Source organism: Pogona vitticeps, chromosome 6 (assembly GCF_051106095.1).
Source record: "Pogona vitticeps strain Pit_001003342236 chromosome 6, PviZW2.1, whole genome shotgun sequence".
Lineage (NCBI taxonomy): Eukaryota > Metazoa > Chordata > Lepidosauria > Squamata > Agamidae > Pogona > Pogona vitticeps.
The window spans coordinates 84,969,416-84,987,745 of NC_135788.1; the positions used below are offsets into that span (position 1 = coordinate 84,969,416).

The 18,330-nt window shown below is 39.7% G+C and overlaps 1 protein-coding gene across 2 annotated transcripts in view; it reads right to left on the bottom strand.

Annotated features, from left to right (window-relative positions):
- Window positions 1-18,330, bottom strand: part of MRC2 (mannose receptor C-type 2) — a 70,944-nt gene that overhangs the window by 30,103 nt on the left and 22,511 nt on the right. For both annotated transcript variants that reach the window (XM_073004062.2, XM_073004061.2), the window contains exons 8-11: window positions 17,365-17,519; window positions 15,534-15,641; window positions 1,725-1,840; window positions 1,275-1,423 (exon numbers count right to left, since the gene is read on the bottom strand). In XM_073004062.2, the coding sequence (XP_072860163.2) occupies window positions 1,275-1,423; window positions 1,725-1,840; window positions 15,534-15,641; window positions 17,365-17,519 (528 nt within the window). The remainder of the gene's footprint in view (window positions 1-1,274; window positions 1,424-1,724; window positions 1,841-15,533; window positions 15,642-17,364; window positions 17,520-18,330) is intronic.

Below are 18,330 nucleotides of genomic sequence, written 5' to 3' on the forward strand. Positions count from 1 at the left end.
TAACAGGTATTCTGACCAAATCTAGTCATGCACTACTTTTCACAACTGCCCATACATGCCTGTACCTGAAGCTGGCAATTTCCTCTTGTTAAGTTCTTTATTGCCTGAAAGGATGTATTTGTTGAGCATTTTGTGTGTGTGCGTGCATAGAGGATATTGTTTTAGTTTAGTAGGCAATTACAAAAAAACTCAGAAGAATATATAGAGGTATATATAAGTAAAAATGCAAATTGCATGTAACATTGTCAAACAACTGAACTGGTTAAAATATAAGCACTCAATAATAAATAATAAAAGAGTAAAAGAACCATTTGGGTTCATATAGCCTAGGTGATTAAAATAGCTTTGGCTTAAATGGAGGAATAAAAGTTATTAAAATTCCCTATAAAATTTCAAGCATTTTTTTAAAAAATAAAAATATAAAAGACTATTAAGTGGTATGAAATTAACCTAACTGCAAATCATTACGCAAAAGAAGATAAGATTCGAGAATCTGAAACCAGTGAAGTCATTTAAAGCTATTTGTATAATAAGAACAATTTACTTAATTGTCTATGAATACAAATTAATACAGCAACTGCAAGGTGAAGCCTTGGGGTTGCTCAAATGAACTAATAACTGGAGACGGAGAAAACAATATAGTGCTGTGGCACCTAAAAGGAAAACAAGTTTTATTTAGTGTGAACTTTCATGGACTGCAGCCCACATTTTAGAAGGCTACAGGGCATGAAAGCTTACGACAAATTAATCTTCTTCACTTTAAGGTCCTCCAGACTCTCTATTACTTTTGCTGCAAGAAACTTCAGACCAACATGGGTAGTACGATACCACTCTGGAGATAGGAAGTACGTATATATGTGAATACCTATACAGATATTGGGTTATGTCCAGGCTCGGTGACACCACAGAAACATTGATTTCATCAGACCTACTCTAAGCATGACATATAGGCAGCATCCAGCACTAGACAGCTAATTGGACAAAGGTGAAATCTAATTTTAAGGAGGGCATGGCAATCTCCTCTCCTTGCTGTAACCTCCCAAACACTCCCAAAAATCTGCTCTGAAGAGCGAGAATACCCATCCATGCCAGAACATGTTTTTGGTGCCAGAAACGACTGCAGAATGGGAGCAAAAATCCTGACCCTATTGCCATGTGAAATCCCATGTGAAAACAAATTAGGAGGATTTTAAATATCACTGACAATGACCTGATATGTGTGTAACCAGAAGGATAATATGAAAATAGTAGTCCATCAGCATAAGAATTTTTACCAGGCTGGTTGCGGTTCCAGTGGGTGTACATAACTTCATCCCCGCTCAGCCAATGGAAGGAGCCAGTTTCATTTATGTCTTGCAGTGCTGTCCAGAAATACTCATCTTCCCAGCCGTAAATTAAGCTACTCACATAGGCTTGTTCAAACCTTGTTTAGAGAAACAAAGGAATGAGTCAGTTACTTCGTTACTACATCCACCAACCCTTGTTCTGTCCTCCAGAGGTTGATTTGATATGGCAGCCTGCCCATTCAGCCACCCTCTGTGTTCTCCAGGCAGCATCTGCTCCTTCCAAACACAACAAAAAAGGTCAAGAATTTGGCCCATTTTTACTCTGGAGAATTCATAGTGGAATATTTGGAAACTTTTTCCACCGTAACCCTCTTTATCTGAAGAATAAAAGCCAGTGTTACAGTAAGTCTGCTGTGTGACTTACAACAAATCACACACCTATTGGTGATGGTGACCAAGGTTGATGCATAGTCCATACAAGTCTTTCGAGCGTCACTGTAAATCACATGGTCATCTCCCAGCCAATAGCAGGATGGACTGTGCCATTTCCAACCCTGACAAAAACAGCAAATAACAACGAAACCATTATTCATTAATTGATTGACATTGGCCCAAATCCTTCACATAAATTACACCTACAGAAGAGCAACAACATCACCAGCAGGGGAAGATTTTCAGTAATTCAAGACTTCCTCCTTATATCCTACAGCTTATCTGACTTGTGTTTTCATTCAACACAAACAGTGGGTGACACAGGATGGAAGTATGGAAGTACTGAATTACTGAAAATCTCCGCCACCAGAGAATGTTATTGACAGGGGAAGATCTTCATTAATTAAAGACTTCTTCCTTCCATCCTGGAGTGCCTTCTGGAATGCATGCAAAGAATGCAGTTACATGTCATTCTGACAAACTGCAAGATGAAAAGAGAAAGTCTTTCATTATCAAGAATGTCCCATGGGTGATGTCACAATGGCCAATACCTTGTTGCATAGTGTAGTAAATCACAGTGAAGTAGGTCAACTGAATCAATGGGGATTTGGTGAGACAACTCCTCCATAAATTCCATTGATTCCAACAGGCCTACTCTAACTGCAATTTACTTTAGCATAATAAATCACAGATACAGTAGGCCACTTTGAATCAATGGAACTTACAGAAGAGCTGTCTTACCAAATCCCAATTGATTAAGTGGGCCAACTCTACTGTGATTCACTGTGCTGAGCAAGAAGATTTGTTTATTTATTAAACTATCCATATTAGAAATATAAGAATTAGGAAATTTTAAGAAAGTTTAGGTTGATAAGGTTATATTCTGCTTCACTAGGGGAGTCAGTTATGACGTTTAATTTTTTTGCTTCTGACAGCCAGGAAGAGCCTTCAGGCTGTGGTTTACTATCAGGCCTTGCATCCTAGATGAACTGCTGGATAGCTCATTACAAAGTTGGTTACTGTAATACGTATAATGTTTAACTTTTTGTACTTACATTTCTCCAATATAATTAGTTAATTTTTTAAAACAAAATGAATGCTTGAGGCAACTATCACCTTTTCTACCTATTACTTTAATATCCAGAACAAGAGCTAGCACTTAAACCATGTGATAATCCTTCTCCATCTCCACCCTTATAACTACAAAAGTAACAGAAAATTAAAGTTATGCCACAAACAGAGAAAAGTTATTTCTTCACAGATAACTAGGTATTTGCAGCTATGTATTTCTAAGCTCTGGTGTGATCAGTCTGAATAAACACATTGACTTCAACTTTCCATGAAGTTTACTAAACAGGATATATCTACACATAAAAGCAAAGTGATGGTGAAGTCAACCAGAGGAAGAAATAGGATTCCTTTCACTGAATTTTTACCATTGCTATCACAATAAATAGAAGCAGAACACTTGCTAATCAAGCAAAGATGGCACTTTATGGAACTCTGAATGTATGCAAGCAAGTATCCTCGCAATGAGCAGCATATTAGCTAACAACATGCTATTCTTTCCTTTTGCAAAATCTCCCATTATCAATTAATAAAATCACTTCTAGAGAAAGTATAAAATAGTTTCCAAGCATTTTTCAATAACACAATCGAAGAACATCTTATTCCCCAGCAAAATACATAAAATCATGATTTTGCATTTTATCTCCAACATTCTGATTAAATGTATGCATACATGCTGGTATTTTTTTTTCGTTTATGTCTTCATTGGTAATGGAATTGATAAAATCACTTTCCCAACTTGCCTCGGTTTTTTTCAACAGGTGAATCTAGGTTAATCAAGACTGCATATATTTTAGGTTACAATAGTCAATGAAAATTTTTGTTTATTAATTAAGTTTCATTGCTTGTTAGATTTTTACATGCATTATGTTTTCTGTGCATTTTAAAAAACAGGCCTCATATTTTCTGAAAGGGGGAAGCTGTCATGTTTTTTCATGCTGCCCTAACATCAGTGAAGCATAACACAACAAATCACCACCTTGCCTTTTTATCCAGCCTGGGAGGCATGCAGGCAGGTGGGGGCGTGTGTGTGGGAGTGCATGCATCGTGCAGGAGTGTGTGTGTGTGTGTCTGTGTCTGTGTGGGCATGGATGCAGGAGGGCATGCATGCAGGAGGCTGGGCGGCATATGCACACATCTCTTCAAATCTGGAACATATATGCTGTGGCCCTCACTCTGAAAAGTTTGGAGACGCCTGTATTAGATCAAAATCTGTTCTTGGGCTAATAGTCTATATTGTTGTCTTTAGCAGAGAAATTTACTTAACCCATATTGGTCAATAGTTCTCCCTTTTTCTACAAAACTGCTATCAAGACTGTAGTCTGAGATTTTGAAGGACATCAGGTGTTGCTCTTTCATCTTACTTACTGTATAGCCGCTGCTTCCTCCCCACAATGAATTTATTAAACAACACATTCTTTTCTTAAATGCTGTGCCATTTAATATCCTTGGATATTATCCTTGGAAAATATCCTTGGATATTTTCACAACTGGTCAATGACGTGCAATTTCTAAAGACATCTATCTTCTCTTTGGTTTCACTCTGTCAGGGTTTATTCACATGATCATCTGAATCCAAGGTATTAATAATATTTCAAACAAGTCTAAGTGACTGCTAGTCACAAGTGTGAATTCTGCTTTTGGCAGTCCATTGCGAGCACTACTGTTCAAAGTCTTGTTATCTGACCAGCTGAGTTCTGCAGTCACATAATTAGGAAAACAGGGAACTGCCCTATACAGAGCCAGACCTCTGGGCCATGTATCCTAGTACTGACAACTCTGACTGTCAGCAGTGATCTTTTCTAGTTCCTCCTAGACATTCCTGGTATTTCTTAGTGACTGCCTATCCAAAAAAAAGGAAAGAAAAGAAAAAGAAACAAACCCAACCCTCCTTAGCTGCTATAATCAGAGAAGAGATTTGTTCAGGATGGCAAATGAAAGTCAGTGCAGTTAAATTAAAAACAAAACAAAATACTTCATAGCTGCCAGACATACAGATGTGAGACTATGATGCGGTGATGATGAACAAAAGGCATTTGTTAAAACTGTCTGTTTATACAAGACTTTTACAATCAGAAAAGAACATTCAAAATGATCACAGTGTATTAAAATTGTTCATTAGCTCCAGTGCTATCCATATTTAGCCTTTTTGTGCAATTACTTATTTATTGAATTTTACTGGGGTTGCAGATAGATCACGTTAGATTTTCACTCTCCTACTACTTCTCCTGTCCTTTTACTCAGCAAAATTGAGGGAGGTGGAAGATTTGTTAAAAAGGAGGAAATAGAATAACAACAAAATGTCTCCCCTGAACGGTAGTATGAGCTGGTACTCTCTCTATGTGGAAACAGTCTTATTCTTTACTGTAAAGGTATATACACACAATTAGTCTTCAAAACAGAAACCAGCAGCTTGAGTCATAGGAGAACTCTGAAACAATGTAAAGTAAAGGTAAAGGTTCCCCTTGACATTTAGTCCAGCCGTGCCCAACTCTAGGGCGCGGTGGTCATCCCTGTTTCCAAGCCATAGAGCCAGCGTTTTGTCCGAAGACAGTTTCTGTGGTCATGTGGCCAGTGCGACTAGACACGGAATGCCGTTACCTTCCCACCAAGGTGGTACCTATTTATCTATTCACATTTTTAGATGCTTTCGAACTGCTAGGCTGGCAGGAGCTGGGGCAAGCAACGGGAGCTCACTCCGTCGTGTGATTCGATCTTATGACTGCAGGTCTTCTGACCTTGCAGCACAGAGGCTTCTGTGGTTTAACCCGCAGCGCAACCACGTCCCTGAAACAATGTAAACATAGCTAATTTTTTAAAAATCGTAACACTGAAGAATTAGGAACCTAGTAAAAACAAGGGGGAGGACCCAAGCCCAGTTTAAAGCAGAAGAGATGAACGAACAGCCAACACCGTCTAACACAGTCCATCCTCAGCTTACATGAAAGGACTTACATTGAAAAGACCAACAATCTACCACCTCAAATATTTAAAGTTAGGGCCAGGTAAGCTTCCCTACATAGATCCTTCAATACATGTTGTCCTACAGCTAAAAGGCCCTGCTCCTTATAGGCACTGTGCAGTACCTCAGCCAGCGAGGAATTGGACAAATTTATTAAAATTAAAATTAACTCATCACTTGAGCCTTCAAAGGAGCACCAGATAAAGGGTGCCGAGTTTCCAAATCTGACATTTTAGCAGCAATGTCCCTTTATCCAAGACATAGCATAATATATCTCCTTAGCATTGCAGCAAACAACCACATTTTGGTCTTATCTAGATTGAGCTGTGTGGGACTGGGTGTGGATTAATAAATCCACACCCAGTCCCACACAACAGTCAAGCTTTTCTGCAGCCTCCATGTGACCAGGGGCCATAAGGGCTTTCTTCTGAGTAGATGAGCACTGAACTGCTCTATTAAGCTTTCCTGCCTATGAATAAGAACACAATTAAGACTAACCTACTCCAGTTAAGTGTTAAGATGGCTGCTGCAAGCAATAATGTTTTCTGCATTAAAACTATCATACAAAATTATAACAGTGACAGGAAGCTCCTGAAATGATTTGCACTTTACAAAAAAACTGATCCCACTGGGTGGACATGGACTGCTATGCAGGAGGCGCACAGAGCACAGCAAGGAAATGGACTAAAAAGCTTCACAATCCTGTCTTTTTTCTACCCTTAAGGTTTTCTGCAGCATTCATTTTACGAGGGAAAAAATAAAACAAGAGCTTGATTGTTGTGGGTTTTTCGGGTTCTTTGGCCGTGTTCTGAAGGTTGTTCTTCCTGACGTTTTCGCCAGTCTCTGTGGCCAGCATCTTCAAAGGATTGGAGTAGGAACTCTGTCCATTCTCTGTAACAGACTGGTGAAACGTCAGGAAGAACAACCTTCAGAACACGGCCAAAGAACCCAAAAAATCCACAACAACCATCTGATCCCGGCTGTGAAAGCCTTTGAGAATACAAAATAAGAGCTTCTTTGGACATGAGCTGAAAGCCACAGGCAGTTATCACATGCAAAAGCTAGACTCCCTTATCTGGTTGAGGAGTTGCCCTTTTACCTAGTTCTCTAAAGGTGATGAACCTATCTTAATTTTCAAAGTCACAGACACAAGACAAAGCAGTTGGAGAGTTGGGAGGGGGACATAATTAAGAAGACAACTTTATAGGCCCTGAAATGTCCCTTTTGTCTATGCAAGTAGCCAGTATCTGACTTCTGACCAGAGGCTTTGAGAAGGGAAAGCTTAATTGCTTCTTTGAATCAGAGAGGGAAGAGAAGAAAGTAAAGGAAAGAAAGTTCAAACCTCACCACTAGCCTTCTTTCACATCTCAGACTTGTTGATGTTGGACTCCATCCCTGCGCTGGGAACACAACTGGAGTTCTTTATGCCAAGGCAGCTCAAATTGGTCATTCAGATAGAGGGGAAATCTGTTCTGAGATCATAAAAGCATCTTTTGAAGGCCAACCACAGGTCCCACCACTACCAGCAACACAAAGAGTAGAAGAGGCCTTTAAAAGGAGACAGCAGGCCTGCAATGTAAGAGAGGAGCAGGAGGAAGAAGAATAAACAAGCTGAAACAAGAAAGCCCCAAATCTTTCAAGCATGGAGGGAAGGGGACAGTTAAAAGTTTGGAAGCTCCAGCTTATCATCAATAAGAGACTGCTAACCCTAATACAAGAACTATACTCCAACACAACGTTGAAGGTAAGGATTAGCACAGACGGAAGGCTGACAGAGGAAATTCATAGTAACAAAGGGGTAAAACAAGGGTGCTTACTTGCACCCCGACTTTTTAACTTTTATATTAATAATATTGTAACAGTTTAAACCATCCAGATCATTCCCCCCCTTCAATTGGGAATTATAAGATTGCAAGTCTTATTTATGCAGATGACACTGTATTACTATCTATGAACAAAAAGGGACTGAAGAGAAGATTAAATAAACTCCAAGAGTTCAACCGTCTAGAGCAACTAAAAGTAAATTACACAAAATCTAAAGTGATGATTTTTGGAAAGCATCCCCCCAAATTCAGCTGGACTATAGGCGAAAACCAAATAAAACAAGTCCAGATCTTCAAGTACCTAGGAGTGCATTTTGGCGAGAAAAACTGCTGGAAATCCCAGATACAGAACATGAAGATATTGGTTCAGAAATCTAACCATGCTCTGGCCAAATTTTTCACTTCCAAAGGTGGTAAACTAGCAACCCCAGCTTTAAAAGTCTTTTCAGGGAGGGTGATCTCTCAAATGCTTTATGGAATTGAGATCTGGGGTATGAATCAGAACAACCTACACCATCTTGAAGTACAACAGAATAAATTTCTGACACACATCCTTGAGTGACCTCAGGGGACTTCAGCAGCGTTTCTTAGAACAGAGACAGGCACGGTGTCCATTAAGGCCAGGGCAACTCTAGCTATATTCTCCTACTATAAGAGTATGATATAGTGTGGATAATCCTGATCTTAGTCTCCAGTGACACATCTTTATGCTTGATCAACTTTTCTAATTCTTTCATTGCTGCCCTTCCAAGTCTCAGTCTCCTTCTGATTTCTGGGCTGCAGTGTCTGTGACGTTTACCACGTAACCCCAGCTTGTTTCCTCAAACAAAGGGCTCATGCTATGTCTTCCCACCAGCAGATAATAATTGGGATGTTCCCCCTTTTTCTCACTGCCACCAGTGGATTTCCTTTTATCCACAATCTATTAAGAACTTTAGTCAGAGACTTGTCAGGTTACTGCCAACAGAACTTATTTATTGAATTGTATTTACTTTAATCAGAATCACAGATGTTATTTATTCAATGCATATAATCAAATCATTCAAATATCATATACCTTGCCACCTTCACCACCTGCTCTATCTATTTATCTTGACCAGCTTATCTTTATTATTATTTCTTCTCACTATCTCCCTGACTATCTTTCTATCTCTCTCTGCCTCTCTCTCCTTCACTCTGCCTCCTCTATTTCTCCCTGCCACCTTCTTAAATTCTGCTGACTCCGCCCCTCCACTCCTCTCATAGGCTCATGCAAATGAGGACCAGACTGTGTGTGACAGAAGTGAGGGGGAGGCAACCATCACAGTCTCCCTTTGGACTGAGGACTGAACCAAAGTATACCAGGATTTGCTATAGCCTAAAGCATACACTGATGTGAAATTCTCCAATGTGCTCCAGTATCCAGAGGATATTTACAATATGATCTAGAGAGCCTCTTCTTTTTATGAATCTGGTTTGAAGACAGGTGTTTCTTGCCCATAAAAGCCTTTGGTACAAGACCTCAACCATCACTTTGCTTGCATGGGAAATCAGAGCAATGGTCCTGTAGTTACTGTATTCCTTGGTATCTCCTTTCTTGGGGACAGGAATGTATATTGAATGTTTTCAGTCTCTGGCCATTGTTTTGTTTTCCATATTGATTGGCATATTCTTATTAAGATTTTGACAGTTTGAGTCTCTGTGCCTTGAAATAGTTCTATTGGTATCCCATCTTCCCAGTGATTTATTTCTTCCCAATGCTTTCAGGGCAGTTTTCACTTTATTTATTTATTTATTTATTTATTTATTTATTTATTTATTTATTTATTTATTTATTTATTTATTTATTTATTTATTTATTTATTTATTTATTTATTTATTCATTCATTCATTTGATTTGATTTGATTTGATTTGATTTGATTTATATCTATCCCGCCCATCTGGTCTATACGACCACTCTACTTTCTAGAACTGCAAGTTCTTCATCACAGGATTCCTCTTCAAAGAAATATGTTGTTCTTTTTGCCTCTTTGGTATATGACTTCAGTATACTGTATCCACATTCCTCATCAGATAGTGTGCCCTGTTGGTGTTTCAGTGTTCTTAATATAGACTTAAATTTCCCTTTGATTTCTTGGATCTTCTGAGATCTCTTTTGTTGTTATCTTCTGTTTCTTTTCACTGGCCACCAATATTATAGTTATCTCTATGTGACTGTTGCTGAAAAGCTGCGCTCAGGATTCTGACCCTACTTTTGATACCTTTTGCTTCTCACCTGTCAAGTCTTTCTTCCATTATCCATTTAGGTTTTTCTGTGTTTTTTACTACAGGAATTGTCTTTATGCTTTCTTCTCTAATAATATCTCTGGTTTCAATCCACAGTTCTTCTGGTTCCCAGACAACTGAATTCATTTTAATTTATTTATTTATTTGATTTATACCCCGCCTATCTGGCCCACCAGACCACTCTAGGCGGCTTCCAATATAAAATCAGATAATAAAAACATAGACAAATACATAATAATCAAACAGCAACAGCAGTAAAATAAAGAAGGAAAAGTAAGAGAGAAATCAAGAATTGGCTGGAGGGAAGGCCTGGATAAATAACCATGTTTTTAGCTGGGTTTTAAAGGTGCCCAGTGTGGGGGCCGCGCGAATCTCCGGAGGGAGATTGTTCCAGAGCCGAGGAGGCCTGATTTCGTGTTTTTTCCTTCCGGGCCTCTCTCGGCATCAGGCTCCTCAGCCTCACCTCCTGACTCGTGCGGGTGATCTGGGTAGACCTTGGTGGGAGGAGGCGTTCTGCCAAATATCGAGGTCCTAAACCGTTTAGGGCCTTATAAGTAAGCATTAAAACTTCGAAGTTGACATGGAAACAGATGGGCAGCCAATGCAATGCGGCCAGCGTTGGAGAGATGTATTGGTATTTCTTCACTCCTGTAAGGAGCCTGGCCACCGCATTCTGCACCACCTGAAGTTTCTGTGTCAGCCTCAAAGGCAGCCCCACGTAGAGCGCGTTACAGTGATCTAATCTAATGCAAGTCTGTTCCTTATGTGGGCTTTAAATACATCAGAAATGTTATTTAAATTATATTTTGGCACTAGAATTCTTTTAGTAGTTCCCCCCCTGCTTTGTTCTAATGTTTGATATTAACAGTACATGATCAGTACCACAATCTGCTCCTGATCTTTTTTTTGGCAGAGAAAATACATCTCCTGCATCTCTTGCTTCTGCTTTGCATAGTCTATTTGATTTCTATATTGGACATCATTTCATGTTCACATGTACAGTTATCTGTTTGGTTACTAGAAGTACACATTTGTGATGAACAGATTGTTGGCTTCACAGAACCCTATGAGTCTTTCTCCTGCTTTGTTTTTGATTCCTAGGCCAAACTTTCCAACAATGTTTGCTACTTCTTTGTTTCTCACTTTTACATCCCACTCATCTAAGATTATCAACATGTCTTGTTTTGGTGTGTGATCAATTTCCTCCTGCACGCTTGCATAAAAACTTTCATCTTTTCAGAGCCAAGATAAATGAATCAGTAGATACTGATCCTGCAGATAAGGAGATCCTACTGTAATTAGGATTATTTATTTATTTATTTATTTATTTATTTATTTATTTATTTATTTATTTATTTAATTTATATGCCGCCCACACTACCCAAAGGTCTCTGGGCGGCTTACAGCATTTAAAATACAATAAAGATATGTAACAATTAAAATACAATTAATATATATATAAAATTGCCATCGGACCCACAGCTAATATTATTTCAGTTAAAAGCCTTCTGGAACAGGAAGGTTTTGACCTGGCGCCGAAATGTCATCAATGTCGGCACCAGACGAATCTCAGTCGGGAGGGCGTTCCATAGTCTGGGGGCAGCTGCCGAAAAGGCTCTTTGTCTACAAGCCGTCCCTCTTACCTCCTTGAGGGACGGCTCTTTCAAAACGGCCCCCTGGCTAGATCTTAACTGCCGGGTAGGCTCATATGGAAGGAGGCGGTCCTCCAGGGCCCAAGCCATTTAGGGCTTTATATTCTGACCTTATTTCCATCACTCTTTACTTGGGTGTCTTCTCTAAGATGAGTTTCATCAATTACCTTCTCAGCTTTTCTTTGCTTTTGACTATGAAAAAGTCTTTATTCACCTATAATATATCTGGTATAATCCAGTGTTTCTGGTTTATGGTCAATTGACTTTAGTAATGTAAATCTGTTCTGTATTGGAATTTTTTCAGAAACATTATTTACATTATATTTTCAAACTCTGATTTAGCTTCCTTGGATCTTCTGGAGGAGAAAGGTGGTGTATCAATATTTTTCAATAAAAAATAAAATAAAATAAATGATCTTTCTTTTTTTTTTTTAACTCTACGGTCTGTACCACCGTCTGCTCTTCCCCTACTTTTGGCAGACAAAATGCAGCTTCTCCATCGTCTGCTTCTGATTAGGACTAGGATAGAATCCTGCCAACATGAATCTGACCCAACTCCGGGAGGCAGTGGAAGATAGGAGGGCCTGGCGTGCTCTGGTCCATGGGGTCACGAAGAGTCGGACACGGCTAAACTAAATGAACGAACGAAGAATCCTGCCTAAAACTTTGGGAAGCTGCTGCCAGTCAGAGATGGCTGCACTGGACTAGATGGATCAATTGTGTGACTAAGTAAAAGGCAGTTTCTTGTGATTGTTACCTTTTACTTAAACTGGTTTGCTAAGTTGGACGTATGCCTCAAAGCAGGCATCCTACAATACTCCTTGGACTGATTTTGCTCCCAAGTTGCCGAACTGCCTCCCTCCAATCTTGTAATGGCTTGAAGAGAGGCACAGAGTATAGTTTATGAGGAAAAAGATTCTCTCCCTTGTACAACCTTCTGCTTCAGAGAAGCCAAGAGGAAGAAAAGGAGAGTTAAATGATATGCATATGCATGCATATTCTTTTCCTTGTACTTCTTCCTGCCTCCAGCTTCATGTCTAACTTTTCAACCCGAGCCTGATAAATGAGAGAGTAGAGCTTGGAATTGTGACTACTTTTTTGGGCTACAGTTCCCAGTGTCCCACTGCCAGCATAAACTGTATGGCAACAGACAGAGCTTCTGGTGCTTTCACTGAGCTCTTAAGAGATAAAGCTTAGACAAGCTAAATTTTTGGATTATGGTATATTTGTCAGAATCCCACAGCCAGCATAGCCAATGGTCATTTTGGCTGGGAGAGTTTCATACTTGCTATCCAAAAAAGAACTTTTTCTAGTTCTGTCTATTGGCTAATAATGAGACAGGCAGCCTTTGAGAGCCAGAACAGAAGGCAAAGGAGAAACAGTGATGCTGGGGAAGGAAAACAGCATGAGAGCGAGTGGTGTAGTGGGTTGGACTCTGATCTGGATTCAAATCACTGGTTAGTCCCGAATATGCATTAAAGCAAAGCAAAAAGCGTACTGCTCATATACCGCCCCATAGCACTTCAGGCACTCTCTAGGTGGCTTACAAGTTAATTATGCAGGCTACAACACACACACCCTGCAAGCTGGGTACTCATTTTACCGACCTCGGAAGGTTAGAAGGGTAAGTCAACCTTGCGCTGACTACCTGGGATTTGAACCCCAGGTCGTGAGCACAGTTTTGGCTGCAGTAACAGCAGTTTAACGACTGCGCCATGAGGCTCACTAGACAGCCTTGGACAAGGCACTCATTTTCTGACCCCTTTATTCAGATTACTAAAACGGGAATAGGTTTGGCATGTTTAACTCAGCTACTGAAAGAAAAGGGGAAAGAGACAGCAACAAAAAGAACAGCTATGTACATGGACATGGTTCCCAACACATTTTCAGAAACCCTTTATTGTTAAATAAAGAAAATGTTAAGTTCCTTGTTAAAAAAACATTTGGACTTCTTTTTTTTCTGCTGCAGCAACACCTAAAGCAGACTGCTGCAAGAGAGAAAGTGTGAGGACAAGCCCAACAGGAACATCACCAATATCTCTGTGCAGCTGCCCTATTTATTTGGCTTTTCTTTCCCCCACAGCTTCTCCCCCCCCCCTTTCCCATGATCCTCTATTTTTGGGAAACACAGAAGGGTTCTCACAGGCTAAATACATGAAAGAAATACTTATATTGACATGCCAGCAGCACATAGCCCTGCAGAGTTTGAGTGGTAAGGAGGAAGGGGATCACTATATACTAAAGTACAATGCAGACACCCACACACCCCACAAGTCAGGTGACAAAGTGCACAGCTGGTAATTGTCTGTTCCCCACCAAACATATGAACATTCAGCCTTCCATGATGCTGCTTCCAAGGTTCTTGAGTCTCTATAATGCTTGAAACATTACACATGGCTGGGTTCATGAATAATTAAAATAGCTGAAGAACAGCTCTCTGCCCTGAAGGCTGGAAACAGAGGAAATGAGTTTCTGAGGAGGACTTTCCGGGTCAGAGCAGGAAAGGGCTCTGGGAGAAGATTCTAGATTTTCTTCTGGATGGAGTACAATAAGTTTTGATAATACTCTGCATAAATCAGATCTCAAATGGACCACGTTGGGGGGATGGAGAGATATATAAGATTTAATAGTGGATGAAAATGTCCTTTGAGGTAGAGTGCAAAGGTAGCACTTTGAGTCATTGTGAGCTTTTTAAAATAGAAGTAATACAGAAATGCTCTAAAATTGATAACAGTAAACAATAAATATATAGGAATATAACTGACAAGTCAGTTAACAAAGTGAAGCACAGTGAGGAACAGTACCACTTAAATTTTCAGTCAGAACTTCTGATAATCTCAAAATCAATTTAGGTGTTTTGCAATCAGAATGCTGAAGCACTTTCTATTTTGTAGAAACACATAAGACATCATTTTCTGATTCTGAAGAATAATTCAAATACAGCCTGACCTCACCCATTAACCTTTGAGGAATAACACTGTTCTACTTCCCTTCCTTTCTTATGCTAGAACTTCATTCCCAGTTAATGGCAAAACATCTCTCAGGGTGGGGACCAGTTGGTAAAATCTATCAGTTCATGTGTGTAAATGCCTGACCCTATTTTTGACTTGCCACTTTTTGAAAATTCCCAGCCCTCATAGACAGAAATAGGGAAAGCTTCTTACTCTTTTCCTCTTGATTACAACTCTCCAAATAATCCAGATGGTTTTCACATTTTCCCAGTACTTTCCCCCATCTCTGCTCAAAACTACACAATGGGCTTATAATTTATTTAAAAAGATGCACAAACAAATAAACAAACAAATCCTGAGATATGTTAATACTTTGGCCAGTTTTTTTTTCTCTTCTGGAGAAGGAGCAAAGCAGTCATAATTTGTTATGCAGACAATAATACAATTCCTAGTGAGGAAGCGTTTGAATTAAACTGCAGATCTCTTACATCCAAACTGCCCTAAATAAAAGCTTGAAAGGTTAAAGGAATCAAATGTGTTCCCCTCCCAGTTTCTATCCTGGCACTTTTGCTGCAGGGGTATAAACAGTGAAACATCCTAGCCCTGGGCTCCTGGAAAGGAGACGTGGAACAGCTGAATTGCAGAGGCGAAAAGGAAGTGTATATGGATGCTGCACATCTGGACAGACAACATGCAGATGGTGTGTTCTGTATCCTAAAGGGCACTGGTTCATTTTAAAATGTCAAAGAAAAGGCTTCTCTTTTTTAAAAGAGCTTTTATAAACACATTGTTTATTTTGACATTTCTCTGTTCCTAATGACTTTTTCTCCAACAACCTTTCTTTTCTTTTCTTTTCCTTTCCTTTTATTTCTTTTCCATAGAAAAGCAAGAGACTTCTCTACACCAGCAGCCGTAACCAGCTGGAGAGAAGACTTGCCTCAGTCATTCCCTTCCCCTGATGGTTCATGTTAAATGTATACAGTAAGCAGACCTATTTCTCACGAGAAAACCTTTGGAACCACAACACCCAGCCCTATTTTCTTCTCCTGCTGCATTTGGCTCTATATCTGGATATGTAAAGTATGGGTCTTACCTTTCTGCAACCATGATCCTCCTCTTCTTTGCCTTGACTCACACGACCCCTCTTCTTACAGACAGAAGGCAATGTCTGGTTGCAAGGGCTGTCATTCCATCTCCCTTCCTGGACAGGGGCACAGAAGCCTTTCAGAGAAAAGCATTTTCGCAACAGATAATGACTTCGAAATATTTGAAATGTGAATGGTACACCACCACTAGTTTTTCTTCTTATTGTTTCAACTGGTGGTTTAGTTGGCGTAAACCCCTTTTGCTGCATCCCTGCTGTGCTCAAACAAAAAAATTTAAAAAGGCAAAGGTATATCAATGCATCTGGAAGCTCCAGATACAGAAGTGAAATCAGTGTAAGTTTTCTTTTAAAGAAATTATTTTCTGTCCTGCCATGTTGCATAGCTCCTCCTGCCCAGCGACAGCAGCATCATTATTGGCAGATGGCCACTGATTAAACAGTTCATTTTTAAATTTTGAGGTGTGCACAACTTACACACAATGAGACAAAGTTGTGCACATCTTGACACTGAGAAAGGAACTCTAATCAGTGGTAATTTGCTACTGGTGTCATTGCCATTATAGATGCAGAGATACACAACAGGATACTGGCTGTTATCTCAGGGCACAATAAGAACAATGTAAAACAATTTAAATTATTTTAAATGTATGAAATCATTTTTAAAACTTAAACAATCCAAAACATATAAGAGAATTTCAGCAATTTAAAAATTTTAAGAACCATACATACTACAAAGAACTTCACAACCTTATATGAGCCAAGATCCTTAAACTTCAAAGAATATGGTGAACAGTTATGTTTAAAGTAATTGCCAAAACAAAATGAAGTTTCAGTTGGGCACTGTCTGATTCATTTGCCCAAGGCCATTCTTGTTCGAAGCAGAGCATCAGATCTTGGGCCAAGCCCTGTTTCTTCTTTCTGCTTGTTTGACAGCCTATCACACAGCAACAGTTTTCAAACTTGTGTAAGGAGCTAGTGGCTGAAATCCAATTGGCGTAACTCTGCTGGCATAACTACTGGTGATGTCATCAGCCTATGACAGTACTATTAAATTAAATTAAATTTAAAGTCTCCTATCCCACCCCTTTAAGGTCCAAGACTCCCTAGGGATCTCTTTTGATCCTGGAAAGCCTTTGGGAGCCTCAGAATGTAGCGAGTTCCTAATACAGTGATGCCTCGCAAGACAAATGCCTCATGCAATGAAAAACTTGCAAGATGAAAGCGTTTTGCAATTTTTTGGTGACTTACAAGATGAATTTTTCTATGGCCGTGCTTCGCAAGATGAATTTTTTTTCCTTTTTTTGGTTTGTTTTAAATCACACAACCATTAGTACCATGCTTCGCAAGACGAAATTTTCGCAATATGACACAACTCGCGGAACAAATTAATTTCGTCTTGCGAGGCATCACTGTACAAGATTGCCACCATTGGGATTGGACCTGCTGGTGGCAATTTCCCTACATAACACATCTCAAGGCTACCAAAGGCTTCCCCAGGTGAAAAAGTGATCTATAGGGAGCTTTGGAACCTCAAATGAGGCAGGTGAATGGGAAAAAGGAAGCTTTAAATTAAATGGTTCCCCCATCAAATCTATTGCACGAAAGAGGGAGTTGACATTGCCGTATGGCCTGTTCAATGGCATGTCCTTTGAGGCTCAAAATCCCAGTGAGTACATCTGTAACTGTATACAAGGAAATATTCAACTAATCTATAGCATCCTTCAATTCATTAACACTTTGCACTGAAAATACAAAGAGGATTCTGCCATGTACACTCAAGATTGCATCTCCCTATAATGATGAGTGTCCCTACACTTACTGGTCCCCAAATGGTCACACAGTCTTCTAGGCTGTCTCGGAAATTGTTGGGTTCAAAAGGATGCCAGAACGTAAACAGCACTGGTGTACCATCTGACCACTCAAAGTTCATTTGCAGTCTGAGATCATTCAGGCCAATCCAAAGTTCTTCAACATCTGCCAAAACAGAGAGGGTGGGGAGTAAATTTCTGCAAAATTAATAATCCTGCCCTCCCCAGTACCTCTCTGCCTCTTCCACAAGTACTCTCCTCCAGTGTGTGAGCATTTTACAACACAGTGTAATCTCAGTATCTCTTTCTGAAGGACTAGAAACTTACAGCAGCAATAAACACACTTCCCTATTAGAGTGTGTGGAAATTGCCCTCCACCTTCATGTCTGTAGCTTGCTTAGCTTGACTGTGGGATGTCTGCCCACCAGTTCTACTTCAAACAGTCTGTGGCACCTGACATATTTACAAATCCAAGCATCCATTCACAATCTTCCCCCCTCAAAAAAAATCATGTCTTTCCAAATACTTCTTTATTACTGAAGGTGAGCAGTGGCACCTTCAGTAATAAAGGTAATAAATAATAAAGTACCAAGGATTCAGCAATTTATACACTTGGATTGTATTGTAGGAGGGTACAATTGCAGAACTGCAGAGTTAGAAGGGACACCAAAATGCCACGTCTAACCCCCCTGCCACCAATGCCAGAATCCCATGTCAATGAAAGCAGTAGCTTTGTCACAAGACGCAACCACAACCAAATTCTCCTGGGAACAGGAATTACCCCTGAACTTGATGTCTGAAGTTTAATCATTTGTCTTACAAAGAGATAAATAGAGACCCATGGCAAATTCACCACTCAAGCATCCACATCTGATTCAATGTTTGTTTGTTTTTTAAAGTGAAATTAGAATTTTTCTATACATTATCTGAAAATAGCCACATGTATCTTTACATCAGCAAATCTGACTCAACCCTTC